Source organism: Ranitomeya variabilis, chromosome 1 (assembly GCF_051348905.1).
Source record: "Ranitomeya variabilis isolate aRanVar5 chromosome 1, aRanVar5.hap1, whole genome shotgun sequence".
Taxonomy (NCBI): domain Eukaryota; kingdom Metazoa; phylum Chordata; class Amphibia; order Anura; family Dendrobatidae; genus Ranitomeya; species Ranitomeya variabilis.
This window is the reverse complement of record NC_135232.1, coordinates 1,025,170,539-1,025,188,087: the sequence shown is the minus strand read 5'-3', so window position 1 is coordinate 1,025,188,087 and position 17,549 is coordinate 1,025,170,539. Positions and strand designations below refer to the sequence as shown.

The 17,549-nt window shown below is 48.0% G+C and overlaps 1 protein-coding gene across 4 annotated transcripts in view; it reads left to right on the top strand.

The window, feature by feature from the left end:
* CENPU (centromere protein U) overlaps nucleotides 1–17,549 on the top strand; it is a 190,764-nt gene that overhangs the window by 143,236 nt on the left and 29,979 nt on the right. For all 4 annotated transcript variants that reach the window (XM_077279588.1, XM_077279587.1, XM_077279585.1 and 1 more), the window contains one exon: nucleotides 5,629–5,707. In XM_077279588.1, the coding sequence (XP_077135703.1) occupies nucleotides 5,629–5,707 (79 nt within the window). The remainder of the gene's footprint in view (nucleotides 1–5,628; nucleotides 5,708–17,549) is intronic.

The window sequence follows — 17,549 nt, the reverse complement described above, 5'->3', positions numbered from 1 at the left end:
TTATTTTAATATTTTTACATAACTAAGGGGATGTAAAGGGGAGATTTATTTACAGTTTGTATTATTTTGATCACTCTGATAGGGTCTATCACATTGACGAAAATGAACCAATAGGAAAATTTTTCCTATTGTTGCTTGGTGCCGGCAGATCTCGGCGGGCGCACTGCGCATGTGCCCGCCATTTTCTTCCCAGAAAAAGATTGCGGCGCCCATGGGGAGAAGCAGGAGGGCCAAGGAGCATCGGGAGACACTGGTGAGTATCGGGGACCCTATTTCTCTGTCCTCTGATGTGCGATCGTCGGTATATGGTTAATACCGGCGATCGCAACCCGGAGGCCGGTGAAAACCAACCCAGATCATTTTCTTTGGGGTCTCTGCTACCCCTGGCCGCCGAGAGCCCGAGATCTGCTGGATCCTCTGCGATCACATCGGAGGACAGAGAAATTTAATGGCACAGCAGACTTTTTTATTTTTTGCGGTCGCCGGTAAACTGTTAACTACCGGCGATTGCAACCTGGGGGTCGGTAAAAACCAGATCGAATCATGTTATTTGGGGTCACGGCTACCCCCGGCAGCTGAGACCCTGGAAAAATCCAACTCTGGGGGGCGCTATACAATTTTTCCACAGCGCCGTTAATTAACGGCGCTGTGGTTTAAGTACCCATTTACTACCGCCATTAAAAGGCATATTGGTGGTCGTTAAGGGGTTAATCTACAGTGAGACAACAATCCAAAAAAAAGAGATGCGTCCCATGTTTCTGACCACCACACCTCTCTCCCCCATCCCTCCCTGCTCTGCTTCATGCTTAAGCGGGCAGGACGCACAGTTAGTGCTGGTGCATTCCGCTGACGTCACATGTGCAAGGCACGCTGGGACAGGGCGTTCTGGGGGAAAATAGTTGCACCCTATGCAAGCATAGGGCGCGCAAGGAAATATCACGTCCTGGTTGGCTTTCGCAGGGAAGGGATCAAGTTTTCTGAATGGACCACAGTAGGCGGACCCGGAGGATAGCGCTGTTGGCCCCACATAAAAAGGAGACAGACCACAAAGGAAGTGCTTATGCTCCAACTCAAGCTTGCATCCCTAAGTACCATGGAGGATCAGAGACTACTGCAGCAGCCGGCTGACCGTCAGCAGTGTGAACATAGTAAAGGGGGCTGCCGTTCCAGTCAGAGGAACAGTGTCTCAGGACTCCTCGGTATGGTATCCAGAGTAGATGCGACATGTATCCCGGAAATCCTCTCAATCCAAAACCCTTAAAGTGACTGCGGGTGGTTAGTGATCTTTGTGAATATCACCATTTTAATTGGCTCCTTGTTTTTTGTTTAAACCACTAGAAGAGACCAAAAAAAAAACTAGCACTAAGAAGACGATTAGGGAATGTGCGCTATGTAAAACCCTGCTAGCAGTTCATTGGCAGAAAAATCTCTGTTCAGACTGCATCCACAAAGCAATTAGTGAAGAGACCCCAGGCTTTGCCGCAAGCCTTAATCAGGGCCCAGGCGAAAGGCTCCCTAAAAGGGAAGAAAAAAATCTAGGGGACTCTCTGATTCTGAAATTTCTCTTTTATCAGAGGGAAAATACCACAGTGAACACTCATCCTCCTCAGACAGTGACATGGGGGAAGACTGTTTCCGGTGGAGGATACAGATAGGTTAGTTATAGCCGTTAGGTCAACAATAGGCTTAAAAGAGAAGATGGCTAGATTCCTAGAAGACTTGATGGTCGTAGGCTTGGAGCATAGAAAGAAGTGCACCTTTCCGGTTAATAGTAAGATCCAAGCACTTAACAAGCAGTGGAAAAAACCTGAGAAACCGGTGCCTTGCCCTCATCTTCAAAAAGGAGAGATACTTTTGAGGAGAAGGGCTCAGAGATATGGTATAAGGTCCCTAAGATTGATGTGGCTGTAACAAAGTCCTCAAAGAGGTCAGCCCTCCCCTTTGAAGACTCTGGAGTACTTTAGAGGTCCGTCAGATAAAAAAACGGATGGCTATCCGAAGCACACGTTTGAAGTGGCAGCAGGGAGTCTGAAGCCAGCAATTGCTGGAACCTTTACCTCCCGTTCCCTTATGATTTGGCTGCAGCAAGTGGAGGAACAGCTGAGAGATAGATCTCCACGGGATAAGATTTTAGCCAACCTGCCTGTTACAGGGAGCCACAGCATTTCTGGTAGACACATCTGCAGACTCTGTAGGGCTTGCGGCTAGCAAGACAAGCTTTGTGGCTCAAAGGCTGTCCGGGAGGTCTTCAGTCTAAAAATAAACTGTTCTATATTGTATGATGGCCAATTTTTGTTCTGGAAGAAATTGGACGACATCATAGAAAAGGCAGATGACAAGAACGGCTTTCCCGGGTTCACAAGTGATACGAGGAAGACTTCCTTTCGGAGGAAAATATTTAATAGGAGATGTTCTGTGGGGAGAGAAGGATGTGAATTTAGAAGTAGAAATGAACCTGAATTTACGTTCGGAGGTCCCTCTTCAGGATCCAAAAAAAATCTCTTCATCCTGCAGCTGGATTCTGGACATAGTAAGGGGAGTTCTAAAAATGGAATTGTATGATTTGTCCCATCAAACCTTCGTAGGGACACCCCCTAGGGAGTCACCCGAAGAGCAGCTAGCCCTAGAGACTGAGATCTTGGTCCTAATAAAGAAACAGGTTCTGTGCGAGGTCCTGGAGAGTGAAGAGGGAAAGGGATTTTATTCTCACCTCTTTGTGATAAAAAGCAACAGATGGTTAATTCAGAAACATCATCAATCTGAAAAAACTCAACAGGTGGATAAAAAAAATCTCACCTTCAAGATGTAATCGGTAAGCACAGCTATAGAACTACTCTCCCACAATTGTTTCATGGTGGTCATTCATTTTAAAGGATGCTTATTACCACATCCTGATTCATCCAGATTCCAGACCATCAGAGGTACCTGAGAGAAGCTCTGTACGCAATGGGGAAGATCAAGCATTACCAATTCAGAGCCCTTTCATTCGGGTTGTCGGTGGCTCAAAGGATCTTCACCGAATTGATGACCTACCTTTGCATCCGGAACACCATTATCGTTCCTTATTTAAATGGCTTCCTCATAGTGGGGAAATCGGAAGACCAATGCACAACACAACTGAGAGATGTAAGAGTTGTATTAGAAGATCTTGGCTGGATGGTGAACACTCACAAGTCAAGGGTAAAACCAGTGAGAGTACAGTCCTACCTGGGCCTTGTTCTAAATTCCAAACTTCAGACATGTTTCTTACTCGAGGAAAGAGTGGACAAGTAACCGTTGCCTCGGCAGTGATAGATCTTCCAAAAATGACCCTTAGGAAGGCAATGTCCTTGTTAGGTACCCTGACGTCCTGCATCCCAGCGGTGAGCTAGGCCCAGCTCCACATGAGGCAGCTTCAGTGGGAAATCCTGTCTGCACAGAGGTTGCTAAAAAGACATTTAGAAGGGAAGGTGGAACTTTCTCTCGTGGTTGGCAGACAGGGCAAACCTAACATCAGGGGTCCAATGGGTGTGTAGTAAGTCATATTTTCAAAGTATTTCAGCACTCCAATTAATTAATACTAATTATTGAGATATTGCTATGGTTTTAATCAGAGATAGATATATATATCTATCTATTTCCCTTACATGTGCTCGGAAGCCCCTCCTACAGCTCTCTGTATATCTGCCATGTGCTCCACATGAGGCCCCCTCCTCCAGCTGCGATATGCTGGTAAATCAGGTTTCATTGAGGATTGAGGAGATGTACCTTTGCCAGTGGACAATAGGATTGTGACATCATTCCCCACACGTGGGGCTAGACACACCTTTTCAGCTGGACAGAGCCATGACAACACCTGTATATTCCCCCCCCTTTCTCACAATATGTGTGTGCACTATGGATTGTGTGGTTTTTTTGTTTGTTTTTTTTTTTGCTTTTTATGTGGCGTCAGCAATGTGTATAATCTTTTTTTGGAGATCCTCTCATGCTCTGTAACCCAACTGATGCTGTGGAGAGGTGCCACCCTTTTATTTCAGTACGTTTCCTGTCCATGTTGGGCGGATCCCTCTCACATGTGGTGTCATGGGTTCTGGAAAAAAACTGCTACCTGTAAATAACCTTGGTGTTCCAGTATGGGGCAAGCTCACCCTGTGAGCCCGCTCCATAGATGTGCTAGTGACTTGCGCCGATACATGTATAGCAGATGAGGGTAATGTGTTAATATTGTATAACGATGTGCTGCATGTAATCAAGGTGGTAGTTAATGGATTTCCCTGGGGAAAAAAATGAACTAATAAAAAAATTACATTATAAATCCAATGACCAATACTTTAATTATTTCTTCATGTATGTCCAGGGCCAGTAATTAGTATTAGAAATATTACAAAAGCTGTTAGAAATACAGAGCTGGAGGGGTTGTGTCGGTGAGAGCCCTTCTTTCCTCTCTGGCTGTTAGATTATTGAGAAAAACTGAAAGAAATGAACTGGAGTATAGGAGCATATTCATACTGGCCAGTAAACAGACAAAACCAAAGATAGAATGAAAATGAACATCTACCCTGCTGTAAGTAAGTACAAAGCAGTACAACATATAAATAACATAGGGTGCTTAGGAAATACTGTTTTTGATTTAAAAAAAAAAGTATAAAAGCTATCCCATCAGCGCAAAGGTGTACACAATAGGAACGGTCCTAACCTCCAGTCTTAAAACTTTGCTATGTGTCAAAAATGACTTCAATGTGAATAAGGGCTGGGCAGGACTAGGACCCTACTATGGACATCCAGAATTGGGAAGCTACGGTATATAAACGTAAATGCCCAACTCAAAGAAAGGGATCCCACGCCATAGCGTGCACTAAGTGCAAGAAATGTAAAGGGAACCTGTCACCCCAAAAATCGTATCTGACCTGCGGCCACCGGCATCAGGGGCTTATCTACAGCATTCTGTAATGTAATAAGCCCCCGATGTATCCTGAAAGATGAGAAAAAGAGGTTATATTATCGGTCCCTCTGCAGTCCGATGGGCGTCGCGGTCCGATGGGTGTCGCGGTCCGGTCCGGGGCTTCCCATCTTCTTACGATGACGTCCTCTTGTCTTCACGCCGCAGCTTCGGCGCAGGCGCTGGGAATGGTCAGAGAGGCCCTGCGTACTGCAGTACTTTGCTCTGCCCTCAACAAGGCAGACAAAATACGCCTGAGCCGGCATTTAAGTTGGTATACATCCAAACCTGACATCAGGTTTTCCCTATATATAACTGCCATTGCTACCATGTTCTTCAGCCTTTTAATACATTCCTCACAACCCCACTCTATCCCCCCAAACGCCGTTAAAAACACACTAAAGTTTGAAGTTGTACAGTGCTGTATTCCAGTGTTCACCGAGCGATCCTATGCATTAATGTATTAATAGGCTGAACAACATGGTTTGCAATGTCTTTTATAGGGAAAACTCGATGACCAGTTCCCTTTAAAAAGAAGAGGGAGAGGTCTTATCAGGGAGGTCCTCTACAAGTAGAATAGTCAGTTACTAAAAGATCAGGTCTACCTGAGGGGGTTTCTAGAAGAAGGTTGTGTTCTATACAGGTCTCACTTTATTTTGGGCTTTCTTTTCCTGTTTTTTAACAGTATAAACATTATTTTCTGTTTGTAGGGAAGAAGTTGAAACAGATGTCTGCAAAAGAGAGGTTGATGCGTTTTATCATAGCTTTAAAGAACAGTTATCTACAACAGTAAGTATCTGCTCTGCCATGTACCAACGTCTCTGGTCAGTTGTTAAGACCGAGGCATCAAGTCCATCAGCATAATGGTACCAATCCTTAAATATTCTTACTCTGCCTCGATACTTTTTGTGCGTACTGTAAATGCTTGTTGTGAGTGAATTTCTGATTTAGGGTATGATCTTTCAAGTTTGATCCTGCTGAAATAATATACTTGAGGTGGGTTTTAAAATCTACCACTTGTTCATTATTCCACTGTTTTTCTTCCACACTGCATAGGTAAGGACTCTGACATACCCCATTCACATGCATTATCCACAGAAAGGTAGTTAATTCTTTCAGGATTCAGGCATAGAATCGAAAAGTACAAATTAAAGATAAATTGCAAAAAATCTGGCACACCAATAAATTGGAAAATTTGAGCTTTTAATTCTCGTCCGTACCTTTTGGGGACACAGACTTCATTATTATTATTTATTGTTATAGCGCCATTTATTCCATGGCGCCTTACATGTAAGGAGGGGTATACATAGAAACAAGTAAAATAATCTTAAACAATACAAGTCATAACTGGTACAGGAGGAGAGAGGACCCTGCCCGCGAAGGCTCACAATCTACAAGGGATGGATGAGAATACAGTAGGCGAGGATATATTAACAAACAAGATTTAAAAGATGTGATTAAAGAGGACACCAACACTGGCCACACTCAGTACTAAATGTAATACTAAAGGGCTTCAATCAACATGATATTTTAAGGACCCCATCACCTACAATGTCCATCCACCTGCTCCCAAAGGCTAATGGAGAGAGGACATTAATCAGTATAGCCCAGTGGCTGTTGTAGAATCTTCTCTGGGGATACCTCTCCCATACTGCCCCCTTAATACATATGGTCACAAAAATCACCTATGTTAAGTTGAATAAAAGGGTCATCTTACCCAGATTGAAGCACACCGCTCGACGCACCCCCTGGGTATTTTTGCATTGACTTGTCAGAGTTGACCTCAGTGTGTGAATAAGGGCAGACAAAAGGACTGGGTGCTGACCAGCCTAGGGAACATTTTTTTATTATTATTATTTTATATAGCACCATTAATTCCATGGTGCTGTACATGAGAAAGGGGTTACATACAGTTATAGATATCGTTTACAGTAAACAAGCTTACAGACTGGTACAGAGGGGAGAGGACCCTGTCCTTGCGGACTTACATTCTATGGGATAGTGGGGAAGAGACAGAAGGTAGGGGCGAGGTGGCGGCTCTGGCGATGGAGAGGCGGCGGCTCTGGCGATGGCGAGGCGGCAGAATGGTTATTGCAGGCTGTAGGCTTTCTTGAAGAGATGAGTTTTCAGGTTCCGTCTGAAGGAGCCGAGGGTGGTGGATAGTCGGACATGTTGAGGCATGGAATTCCAGAGGATGGGGGATATTCGGGAGAAATCTTGGAGGCGGTTGTGTGAGAAACGAATAAGTGTGGAGGAGAGTAGGAGGTCTTGGGAGGATCGCAGATTACGTGAGGGAAGATGGTGGGAGATTAGTTCAGAGATATAGGGAAGGGGACAGGTTGTGGATGGCTTTGTAGATCAGTGTTAGTAGTTTGAACTGGATTTGTTGGGGAATTGGGAGCCAGTGGAGGGATTTGCAGAGGGGAGAAGCAGGGGAGTAGCGAGGAGAGAGGTGGATTAGCCGGGCAGCAGAGTTGAGGACAGACTGGAGTGGTGCAAGAGAGTTAGCGGGGAGGCCACAGAGGAGGGTGTTGCAGTAGTCGAGGCGGGAGATGATGAGGGCATGCACAAGAGTTTTGGTAGATTGTGGGCTGAGGAAGGAACGGATTCTGGCAATATTTTTGAGTTGGAGGCGACAGGAGGTGGCAAGAGTTTGAACGTGCGGTTTGAAGGACAAGGCAGAGTCGAGAGTTACCCCGAGGCAGCGGATTTCAGGTGCGGGAGAGAGCGTGATGCCGTTTACCATAATAGATAGGTCAGGTAGGGGGGATACGTGAGATGGGGGAAAGATGATGAGTTCGGTTTTGTCTACATTGAGTTTTAGGAAGCGAGAGGTGAAGAAGGAGGATATGGCTGACAGACACTTCGGGATTCTGGACAGCAGAGAGAGGTGACATCTGGGCCAGAGAGGTAGATCTGAGTGTCGTCCGCATACAGGTGGTACTGGAAGCCGTGGGACTTTAAGTTGTCCTAGGCCAAGAGTATAGATGGAAAAAAGTAGGGGCCCTAGGACAGAGCCTTGAGGGACTCCAACAGAGAGAGGGCGGGATGAGGAGGTAGTATGGGAGTGGGAAACGCTAAATGTGCGGTCGGGAAGGTATGAGGCAATCCAGGACAGGGCAAGGTCTTTGATGCCAAGGGAAGAAAGAATCTGTAGCAGTAGGCAGTGATCGACTGTGTCGAAAGCAGAGGACAGGTCAAGAAGGAGGAGGATGGAGAACTGTCTGTTAGCTTTGGCTGTGCGTAAGTCATTAGTAATTTTTGTCAGGGCAGTTTCGGTGGAGTGGTGGGGGCGGAAGCCAGATTGGAGGTTGTCAAGGAGAGAGATGAGAGGTGGGAGGAAATTTGAGCATGGACATGCTGCTCAAGGAGTTTTGAAGCAAACGGGAGCAGTGATATGGGGCGGTAGCTGGGCATAGCAGTTGGGTCAAGGTTAGTTTTTTTGAGGATAGGTGTGATGGTGGCATGTTTGAAGGCAGAGGGGAAGGTACCAGAAGATAGCGATAGGTTGAAGAGATGCGTTAGGGCTGGAATGAGCATGTTAGTGAGATTGGGGAGCAGGTGGGAGGGGATGGGGTCAAGTGCACAGGTGGTGAGGTGCGATTTGGAAAAGAGGCGAGTAAGCTCTCCTTCAGTGATGTTGGAGAGGGAGGATATTAGGGAAGGGCAGAGGTCTGGTATATGGAGTGGTTGGGGTCGTGGAACAGTTAAGGTTTGCCTTGTTTGGTCGATCTTGTTTTTGAAGTAGGTGGCAAAGTGCCCGGAAGAGATGAGGGGGGTTGGAGGTGGCAGTGGTGGGCGGAGGAGGGAGGTAAATATGCTGAACAGTTGTTTTGGGTTGTAGGATAGTGAAGATACAAGGTTAGTGAAATAGGTCTGTTTAGCGGAGGTGAGGGCTAATTTGAAGTCAAATGTAGCTTGTTTGAAAGCAGTGAAGTCGTCTGGCAGGCGTGTTTTCTTCCAACGCCGCTCCGCAACCCTGGATGCTTGTCGAAGTTTTTTGGTGAGATTGTTATGCCAAGGTTGCCTATTGGTTTGTCGCACTGTGCCATGCATGAGAGGGGCGACTGAGTCTATGGCTGATGTGAGGGTGGAGTTATAGAAAGCGCTGGCGCTGTCCGTGTCGTGGAGTGAAGATATGGAGGACAGGGGTAGGAGAGAGTCTGGGAGTCTGAATGTCTAGATGTGTGAGGTTTCTGCGAGGATGTGGTAATGGCTGGACATGGGGGGCAGGTGAGGAGGACAAGGATGAGAAGGTGAGTAGACTTCATGGGTTGTAGTTGCTGCCATGGGGAGACAAATACTAAGTAGTTAAGAGTTTGTTCCTCCCGGCAGTGAACTAATCTGTTCTAGCTTTAAGTGTCCAAGCAGATATAACCGATTGGCAGGTACCTCCTTTTCACCTATTTCCCGCTTTAAGTTGATTAATCGCCTTTCTTTATCGCTTCATTGGGGGACACAGAGAACCGTGGGTGTATGCTGCTGCTGCTAGGAGGCTGACACTATGCAGAAAGGAAAAAAGGGTAGCTCCTCCCTGACAGTATACACCCCCCGACAGGCACCAAGTACCTCAGTTTGTGCTTAGTGTCTGTAGGAGGCGGACCTGGATCTCCCCAGATCCGCAGCTAACCTTTTCTTTCTACAGGTTTGTTGTGTTTTATTAACTATATTTCCCTTTTTCTTTCAGATACGGCTTCTGGGAATCAGGGTGTTCTTTCACTCTGCCTTCCCCTCAGAGGAGGCTGAACGGCCAGTGTGGTGCGTTCCACTCTGTCTCTCTCAGGACCGCCGGCAGGACTTTAACCCCTGCCACCCTCACGGGTGATCCAGGGTTGATTTTGGTGGCCAGTCCTCTCCATGTCCCTCCTCACCCCTCTCCTCGGAGAGGGCTGAGAGGAAGACGGTGGTTACCAGTGGGTGACCTCCCCCCCTCCCTAGGGGGTCGATGCCATCTTCTACGCCGTGTTGGCTCTCGGAGTGGGATTAAGGATCCGTGTATCCAGCGACCCCTCCACCCTCGGACCCCTGGACGATCCTAGCTGTCTACAGGAGCAAGGTAAAGAAGTACGTCACCCTTTTAGTTTCAAATCTCCTGCCAAGGTCCTGCTCAGCGTTCCGTACAGGTGCCGCCGTGCCTCATAGCAGTGCCGCAGGCGCTATCTTGGCCGCATATCTCTGCCAGATAGCCCCCTTTTCACATCGCTGATGCAGTTGCGCCATTTTTCCCCCTCTGCTGCCATTCCCCGCGCTTTTACTTTCAGGTTAGTGCGGCCTCGCTAGCCACGCACCCCTCCCCAGTGTTCTCTGGGCCCAATTAGACGTCGTCCCGTCCGTGGGCACGCCCCTATCTGGCTGACTACCTACCGCATTGTAGGGGCACGCCCCCTCTTCCTTTTCGGCCTATCGCGTCGCGTTGTCTCTTAGACCACGCCTCCCTTCTCCTCAGGCCGGCTCTGCGTTCCTCCATCTTGGATTTACGCAGCTCCTTGCAGTCTCTGCCAGGAACGTTCCTCTTCTCACCGGGGGATACAGCCTCATCTGCTACCGCTGGGTCTGGTTGGCACTTCCCTTGGGCTAGCTCCTTCCTATCAGTATATCTCTAGCCCTCTCTCGCATATAGCGTTTGTTTCAGACTCTACATATGTCCAACTCTCCAGGGTCCTCTTCTTCCAAGCCCACGGTAGTCCACTACGCTTACGCTCACTGCAAGAAAAAGTGGTCAGCAGGCCAATCATCGCCTCTCTGCCAATCCTGCAGTCCTCCCGCCATGTCTGCCCCGCAGGAGGCCTCCGCATCTCAGGAGGAATGCTCGCCCCCTCCACCACAGTGGGCCGTTGCCATGTCTCAGTCAGTCTCGGACCTGACTAAGGTTTCCCAGTTGCTAGTTCAGGCACTTGAACGTCTTCCACAGCTATCTGCAGCCACCAGTGGTCCGAACGTCTCTCATAGCGATTCGCATGCACCTGACGTCGACCCCAGAAGGACAGACCAGCGGGCCATTCTAGAAAGAGGATTCTATCTGGCTCCTCTTCCAGGTCCCTCAGCAGCACCCAGGCTGCTCACATCATCCCAATTCCCCTCTTCGGAGGAGGACCTTGGGTCGGATATAGATTACCAGTCCGGGTCTTACTCTGATTCAGACCAGACCTCCAGTTTGCAGGCAATAGTGGATAGTCTCATCTTGGCTGTCTCTCAAACCCTCAAACTTAAGCAGGATGAGGCTCCTTCACAGGATCCATCTGTTTCCTTTAAACGAGTAAAACGTTCGTCACGCTCCATTCCCAACCATGAGGAGTTTGAGTCTACTCTGTCTAAACACTGGGAGCATCCCGACAATCGTTTTTCGGGCAGAAAACACCTAGATGTTCTATATCCTTTCCATGCCAATCTTCTTTTCAGGTGGGCAGAGTCCCCCAAGGTGGATCCGCCGGTTTCCCGGCTTTCTTCTAAGACAGTTCTGTCCTTACCGGATGGTGCGTCTCTACTGACAGACAGATTGAGGCACTAGCAAAATCGGCCTTTGAAGCAACAGGTGCTTCCCTCTGCCCCAGTTTTGCCTCCACCTGGGTGGCAAAGACCATCTCTGCCTGGGCTTCGCTTCTCCAGACAAACTAGCCAAACTCGCAGATCAAATTAATCACGCTGGCAAATACCTTCTGACTGCCTCCCTGGACGCAGCGGCTTGTTCCGCCAGAGCAAGTAGCAAAATCTAGGCTATTCGCCGCATCCTTTGGCTGTTGGCGTGGAACGCAGATACTACTTCCAAAAAATCCCTCACCAACTAGCCTTCCACGGTTCCAGGCTGTTCGGCGCTCTGTTGGATCAGATAATTTCAGATGCCACGGGAGGCAAGAGTACCTCTCTCCATCAATCTAGGTCCAAACATTTCTTCAACAAAAAAGGCCCCCGGCCCTTTCATTCTTTCGCAGCATCAGATGCCTTGTCGCAACAGGAGCGCCCCTCGGCTTCGGGCTAACGAAGGAAACCTTCTTACAAGCCAGCACCCAGCTGGTGGCCTAGGAGCCACCCCCCAAGGTCCTCTGGACCCCGTTCCAACAGATACCGTTCTAAGTGACGGGTCGCCCCCACCTGGAAATCTTTCCAGGGTGGGAGGCAGGCTTCTTGCTTTCAAGGACGTCTGGTTGTCGGTGGTCAGCGATGCCTGGGTCAGAGAGATCATTAACTCCGGTTACAAGATCAAGTTTTCTTCCCTCCCAGAAAATCGCTTCTTTCTTTCTCGTCCACCAAGGCAGCATTCCCAATTACCTGGCTTTCTTCGTGCAGTATCTTCTCTGGTCGCTGCGGGTGTAGTCGTTCCCGTCCCTCCAAACGAGCACTTCTCGGGGTTCTACTCGAAGCTCTTCGTAGTCTCCAAAAAGGACGGTTCCCTCCGCCCAATTCTGGACCTGAAATTGCTCAATCGTCATGTTCGTCTCCGCCACTTCCGGATGGAATCGCTTCGATCAGTGATAGACGCCATGGAACCGGGGGAATTTCTCTGCTCGGTAGACATTCAAGATGCCTACCTACATGTCCCGATATGTCTAAAACACCAGAGGTTCCTTCGCTTCGCGATTCTGGACGATCACTACCAGTTCATGGCCATTCCCTTCTGCCTCGCTTCTGCCCCGAGGGTTTCCACCAAGATCATGGCGGCTGTCATGGCCATTCTTCGCTCCAGGGGGATTCTCATTATCCCTTACCTGGACGATCTCATGATCAAGGGATCTTCACATCGAGATTGCGCTCGGAGTCTTCAAATCTCTCTGGACACTCTGAGCCGTCTTGGCTAGATCATCTTCCGAGACAATTCCTCTCTGACCCCCTCTCAGTGTCTCACATTCCTGGGCATGGAATTCGACACGAACTTGGCTCGGGTTTTTCCTCCCGAAGGACAAGATCTCTGCTCTCCGCAAGGCAGTCCAGTCTCTAAAGCATCCATCCCTCTGTCCCCTACAATTCTGTATGGGAGTTCTTGGAAAGATGGTTGCCTCCATGGAGGCCGTTCCTTTCGCCCAGTTCCACACTCGCCCCCTACAGCTGTTCCTTCTGTCCACCTGGAACAAGTCCGCGAATTCCCTCGACCGTCCTGTTCGTCTGCCTCCTCAGGTGCGGCAGTCCCTAACCTGGTGGACTCTGTCCTCCTCCCTCCTGTCAGGGAGGTCCTTTCTCCCTCTTTGGTGGCAAGTCATCACCACCGATGCGAGTCTCCTCGGCTGGAGAGCAACCTTCCGACACCTCACAGTGCAGGGCCGCTGGTCCCCCCAGGAGGCCCTTCTTTCCCATCAACCTTCTGGAAATCAGAGTGATCTTACTTGCCCTGTTACACTGGCAGTCTCTTCTGAAAAGCGGCCCCGTCCGCATTCAGTCGGACAACGCCACCACCGTGGCGTACTTGAACCACCAGGGCGGGACCCGCAGCAGTCAGGTGATGGCGGAAACGGCAAAGATTCTCCGTTGGGCGGAACGTCGCGTTCCCGCCATATCAGCCGTTCACATTCCGGGTGTCGAAAATTGGCGGCCGATTTCCTAAGCCGTCAAAGTCTAGCAGCGGGTGAGTTGTCTCTACATCCCTCGGTCTTCAATCAGGTCTGTCAGCGTTGGGGTACCCCGGACGTCAACCTCATGGCATCTTGGATGAACCGCAAGGTGGCCCAGTTTGTAGCCAGGTCCTGGGATCCTCTGGCCATTGGCCACGATGCTCTCGTAGTTCCGTGGTCCCAATTTCAGTTCCCTTACCTGTTTCCTCCTCTTCCCTTTATCCCAAGGGTCGTAAAAAAGATCAAGGCAGAAGGGATTCCGGTTATCCTGATAGCGCCGGACTGGCCGAGGTGCCCTTGGTATGCGGAACTCGTGAACATGCTCTCGGATTCCCCCTGGAGACTCCCAGACCGCCCAGACCTTCTCTCACAGGGTCCATTCTTCCACCAGAGTTCTCAGTTACTAAGTTTAACGGCATGGCCATTGAGGCCGCGGTCTTAAAGGAGTCAGTTTTTTTCTCACCAGGTCATTCAGACCATGATTACAGCTAGAAAACCAACTTCGTCCCGCATTTACCACAGGTATTGGAAGGCCTTCTTCCGATGGTGCGAGACTAACCAAGTCTTCCCGATATCTCTTTCCCTTCTGGTCTTTCTTGGCTTCCTTCAGACAGGTCTCGAGTCGGGACTCTCAGTACTTTGAAGGGTCAGGTCTTCGCTCTGTCTATTCATTTTCAGAAGGACTTGTCTTCCATTCTTCAGGTGAGAACCTTTCTCCAGGGAGTCGCCCACCTTAACCCTCCTTCCCAGGCCCAATTGGAACTCTGGGATCTCAACCTGGTTCTGGGTGCTCTTCAGGCTGCGCCCTTTGAGCCTCTTCAGGACATTCCTTTTTCCCTTCTCTCCTGGAAGGTAGCCTTTCTGATTGTTATCACATCAATCAGGAGAGTCTCAGAGTTGGCAGCTTTATCCTGCCGGTCCCCGTTTCTCATCCTACACCAGGACAAGGTAGTTCTCAGGCCTGTTCCTTCGTTCCTTCCCAAGGTGGTGTTCGCTTTTCACATCAATGAGGACATCATTCTTCCCTCATTCTGTCCTTCCCCAGTTCATCCCCTGGAAAAGTCTCTTCACAAACTGGACGTGGTCAGAGCCATCCGGGTCTATCTTTCTAGAACTGCTTCCTTTCGGCAATCCGATTCTCTTTTTGTCATTTCTGAGGGTCGCCAAAAGGGTTCTAAGGCGTCAAAATCCACGATCCCCCGTTGGATTCATTCAGCAATAATGGAAGCCTACCACATCATGAGCAACGGCCCCCTTCGAGGGTGCGGGCCCACTCCACCAGAGCTGTCGGAGCTTCTTGGGCTGTTCGCCACCAGGCGTCCGCCTTGCAAGTCTGCAAGGCTGCGACCTGGTCGTCCTTGCACACTTATGAGGTTCTATAGGGTTCATACCCAGGCCTCGCCTGTTTCAGTTTTTGGTACGAAAGTACTGCACGTGGCGGTTTTGAACCGGCCGACCTGAGACTTTCCTCTTAGTCTTTTTATACCCACCCTTATCGGGGACTGGTTTTGGACGTCCCACAGTTCTGTGTCCCCCAATGAAGCGACAAAGAAAGAGGGATTTTTGGTACTTACCGTAAAATCTTTCTTGGAGCCTTCAATGGGGGACACAGCACCCTCCCTGCTTGGTTTTTTTGTACCGTGTTGGGGCTGAGCGCCCTAGTTGAGTTGGTACTTATGTTCTGAGTTCTGTCTTCTCCTACTGCTTTTTACACCAACTGTGGTAGTTGGTGCTGTCGGGGGGTGTATACTGTCAGGGAGGAGCTACCCTTTTTTCCTTTCTGCATAGTGTCAGCCTCCTAGCAGCAGCAGCATACACCCACGGTTCTCTGTGGCACCCAATGAAGGCTCCAAGAAAGAGATTTTACGGTAAGTACCAAAATACCTCTTTTCCTCACATGAAGAGTGTAGATCAGTCAATCACTAACCACACTGTTAAAATACCTACCTCTAGAAGAAAAATAGATAGCAAAGAACTCCATTGTAGCCAGCTATAGGATCACCCCATGTCCATAAAATACACCGGCACTACTTCTCCAACCAAAGAGACATGTACTAAAGGGTTGACTCTACTGGGCAAGAGCCATCCACCTTGGAGGTGTCTAGCTAAGTATAATCACTAAGTAGTTATCTCACATTTATTTTTTTCTTAACCCCTTCATGACCTTGCCGTTTTTTGCAATTCTGACCAGTGTCCCTTTATGAGGTAATAACTCAGGAACGCTTCAACGGATCCTAGCGATTCTGAGATTGTTTTTTCGTGACATATTGGGCTTCATGTTAGTGGTAAATTTAGGTTGATAATTTCTGAGTTTATTTGTGAAAAAAATGCAAATTTGGCAAAAATTTTGAAAATTTCGCAATTTTCACATTTTGAATTTTTATTCTGTTAAACTAGAGAGTTATGTGACACAAAATAGTTAATAAATAACATTTCCCACATGTCTACTTTACATCAGCACAATTTTGGAAACAAATTTTTTTTTTGCTAGGAAGTTATAAGGGTTAAAATTTGACCAGTGATTTCTCATTTTTACAACAAAATTTACAAAACCATTTTTTTTAGGGACCACCTCACATTTGAAGTCAGTTTGAGGGTTCTATATGGCTGAAAATACCCCAAAGTGACACCATTCTAAAAACTGCACCCCTCAAGGTGCTCAAAACCACATTCAAGAAGTTTATTAACCCTTCAGGTGTTTCACAGCAGCAGAAGCAACATGGAAGTAAAAAATGAACATTTAACTTTTTAGTCACAAAAATGATTTTTAGCGAAATTGTTTTTATTTTCCCAAGGGTAAAAGGAGAAACTGGACCACGAACGTTGTTGTCCAATTTGTTCTGAGTACGCTGATACCTCATATGTGGGGGTAAACCACTGTTTGGGCGCACGGCAGCGCTCGGAAGGGAAGGAGCGCCATTTGACTTTTTCAATGAAAAATTATCTCCATCGCTAGCAGACACCATGTCACGTTTGGAGAGCCCCTGTGTGCCTAAACATTGGGGCTCCCCACAAGTGACCCCATTTTGGAAACTAGACCCCCCAAGGAACTTATCTAGAAGCATAGTGAGCACTTTAAACTCTCAGGTGCTTCACAAATTGATCCGTAAAAATGAAAAAGTACTTTTTTTTAACACAAAATTTCTTTTAGCCTCAATTTTTTCATTTTCACATGGGCAACAGGATAAAATGGATCCTAAAATTTGTTGGGCAATTTCTCCTGAGTACGCCGATACCTCATATGTGGGGGTAAACCACTGTTTGGGTGCACGGCAAGGCTCGGAAGGGGAGGCGTGCCATTTGACTTTTTGAATGGAAAATTAGCTCCAATCATTAGCGGACACCATGTCGCGTTTGGAGAGCCCCTGTGTGCCTAAACATTGGAGCTCCCCTACAAGTGACCCCATTTTGGAAACTAGACCCCCCAAGGAACTTATCTAGATGCATAGTGAGCACTTACAACCCCCAGGTGCTTTACAGAAGTTTATAACGCAGAGCCGTGAAAATAAAAAATAATTTTTCTTTCCTCAAAAATGATTTTTAGCCCAGAATTTTTTATTTTCCCAAGGGTAATAGGAGAAATTGGACCCCAAATGTTGTTGTCCAGTTTGTCCTGAGTACGATGATACCCCATATGTGGGGGGTAAACCACTGTTTGGGCGCACCGCAGGGCTCGGAAGGGAAGGCACGCCATTTGGCTTTTTGAATGGAAAATTAGCTCCAATCATTAGCGGACACCATGTCGCGTTTGGAGAGCCCCTGTGTGCCTAAACATTGGAGCTCCCGCACAAGTGACCCCATTTTGGAAACTAGACCTCCGAAGGAACTAATCTAGATGTGTGGTGAGCACTTTGAACCCCCAAGTGCTTCACAGAAGTTTATAACGCAGAGCCGTGAAATTAATAAATGTTTCCTTTCCTCAAAAATATTTTTTTAGCCCAGAATTTTTTATTTTTGCAAGGGTAACAGGAGAAACTGGAAAACAACTTTTGGGGTCAAATTTCTCCTGAGTACACTGATACCCCATATGTGGGGGTAAACCACTGTTTGGGCACATGCCGGGGCTCGGAAGGGAAGTAGTGACGTTTTGG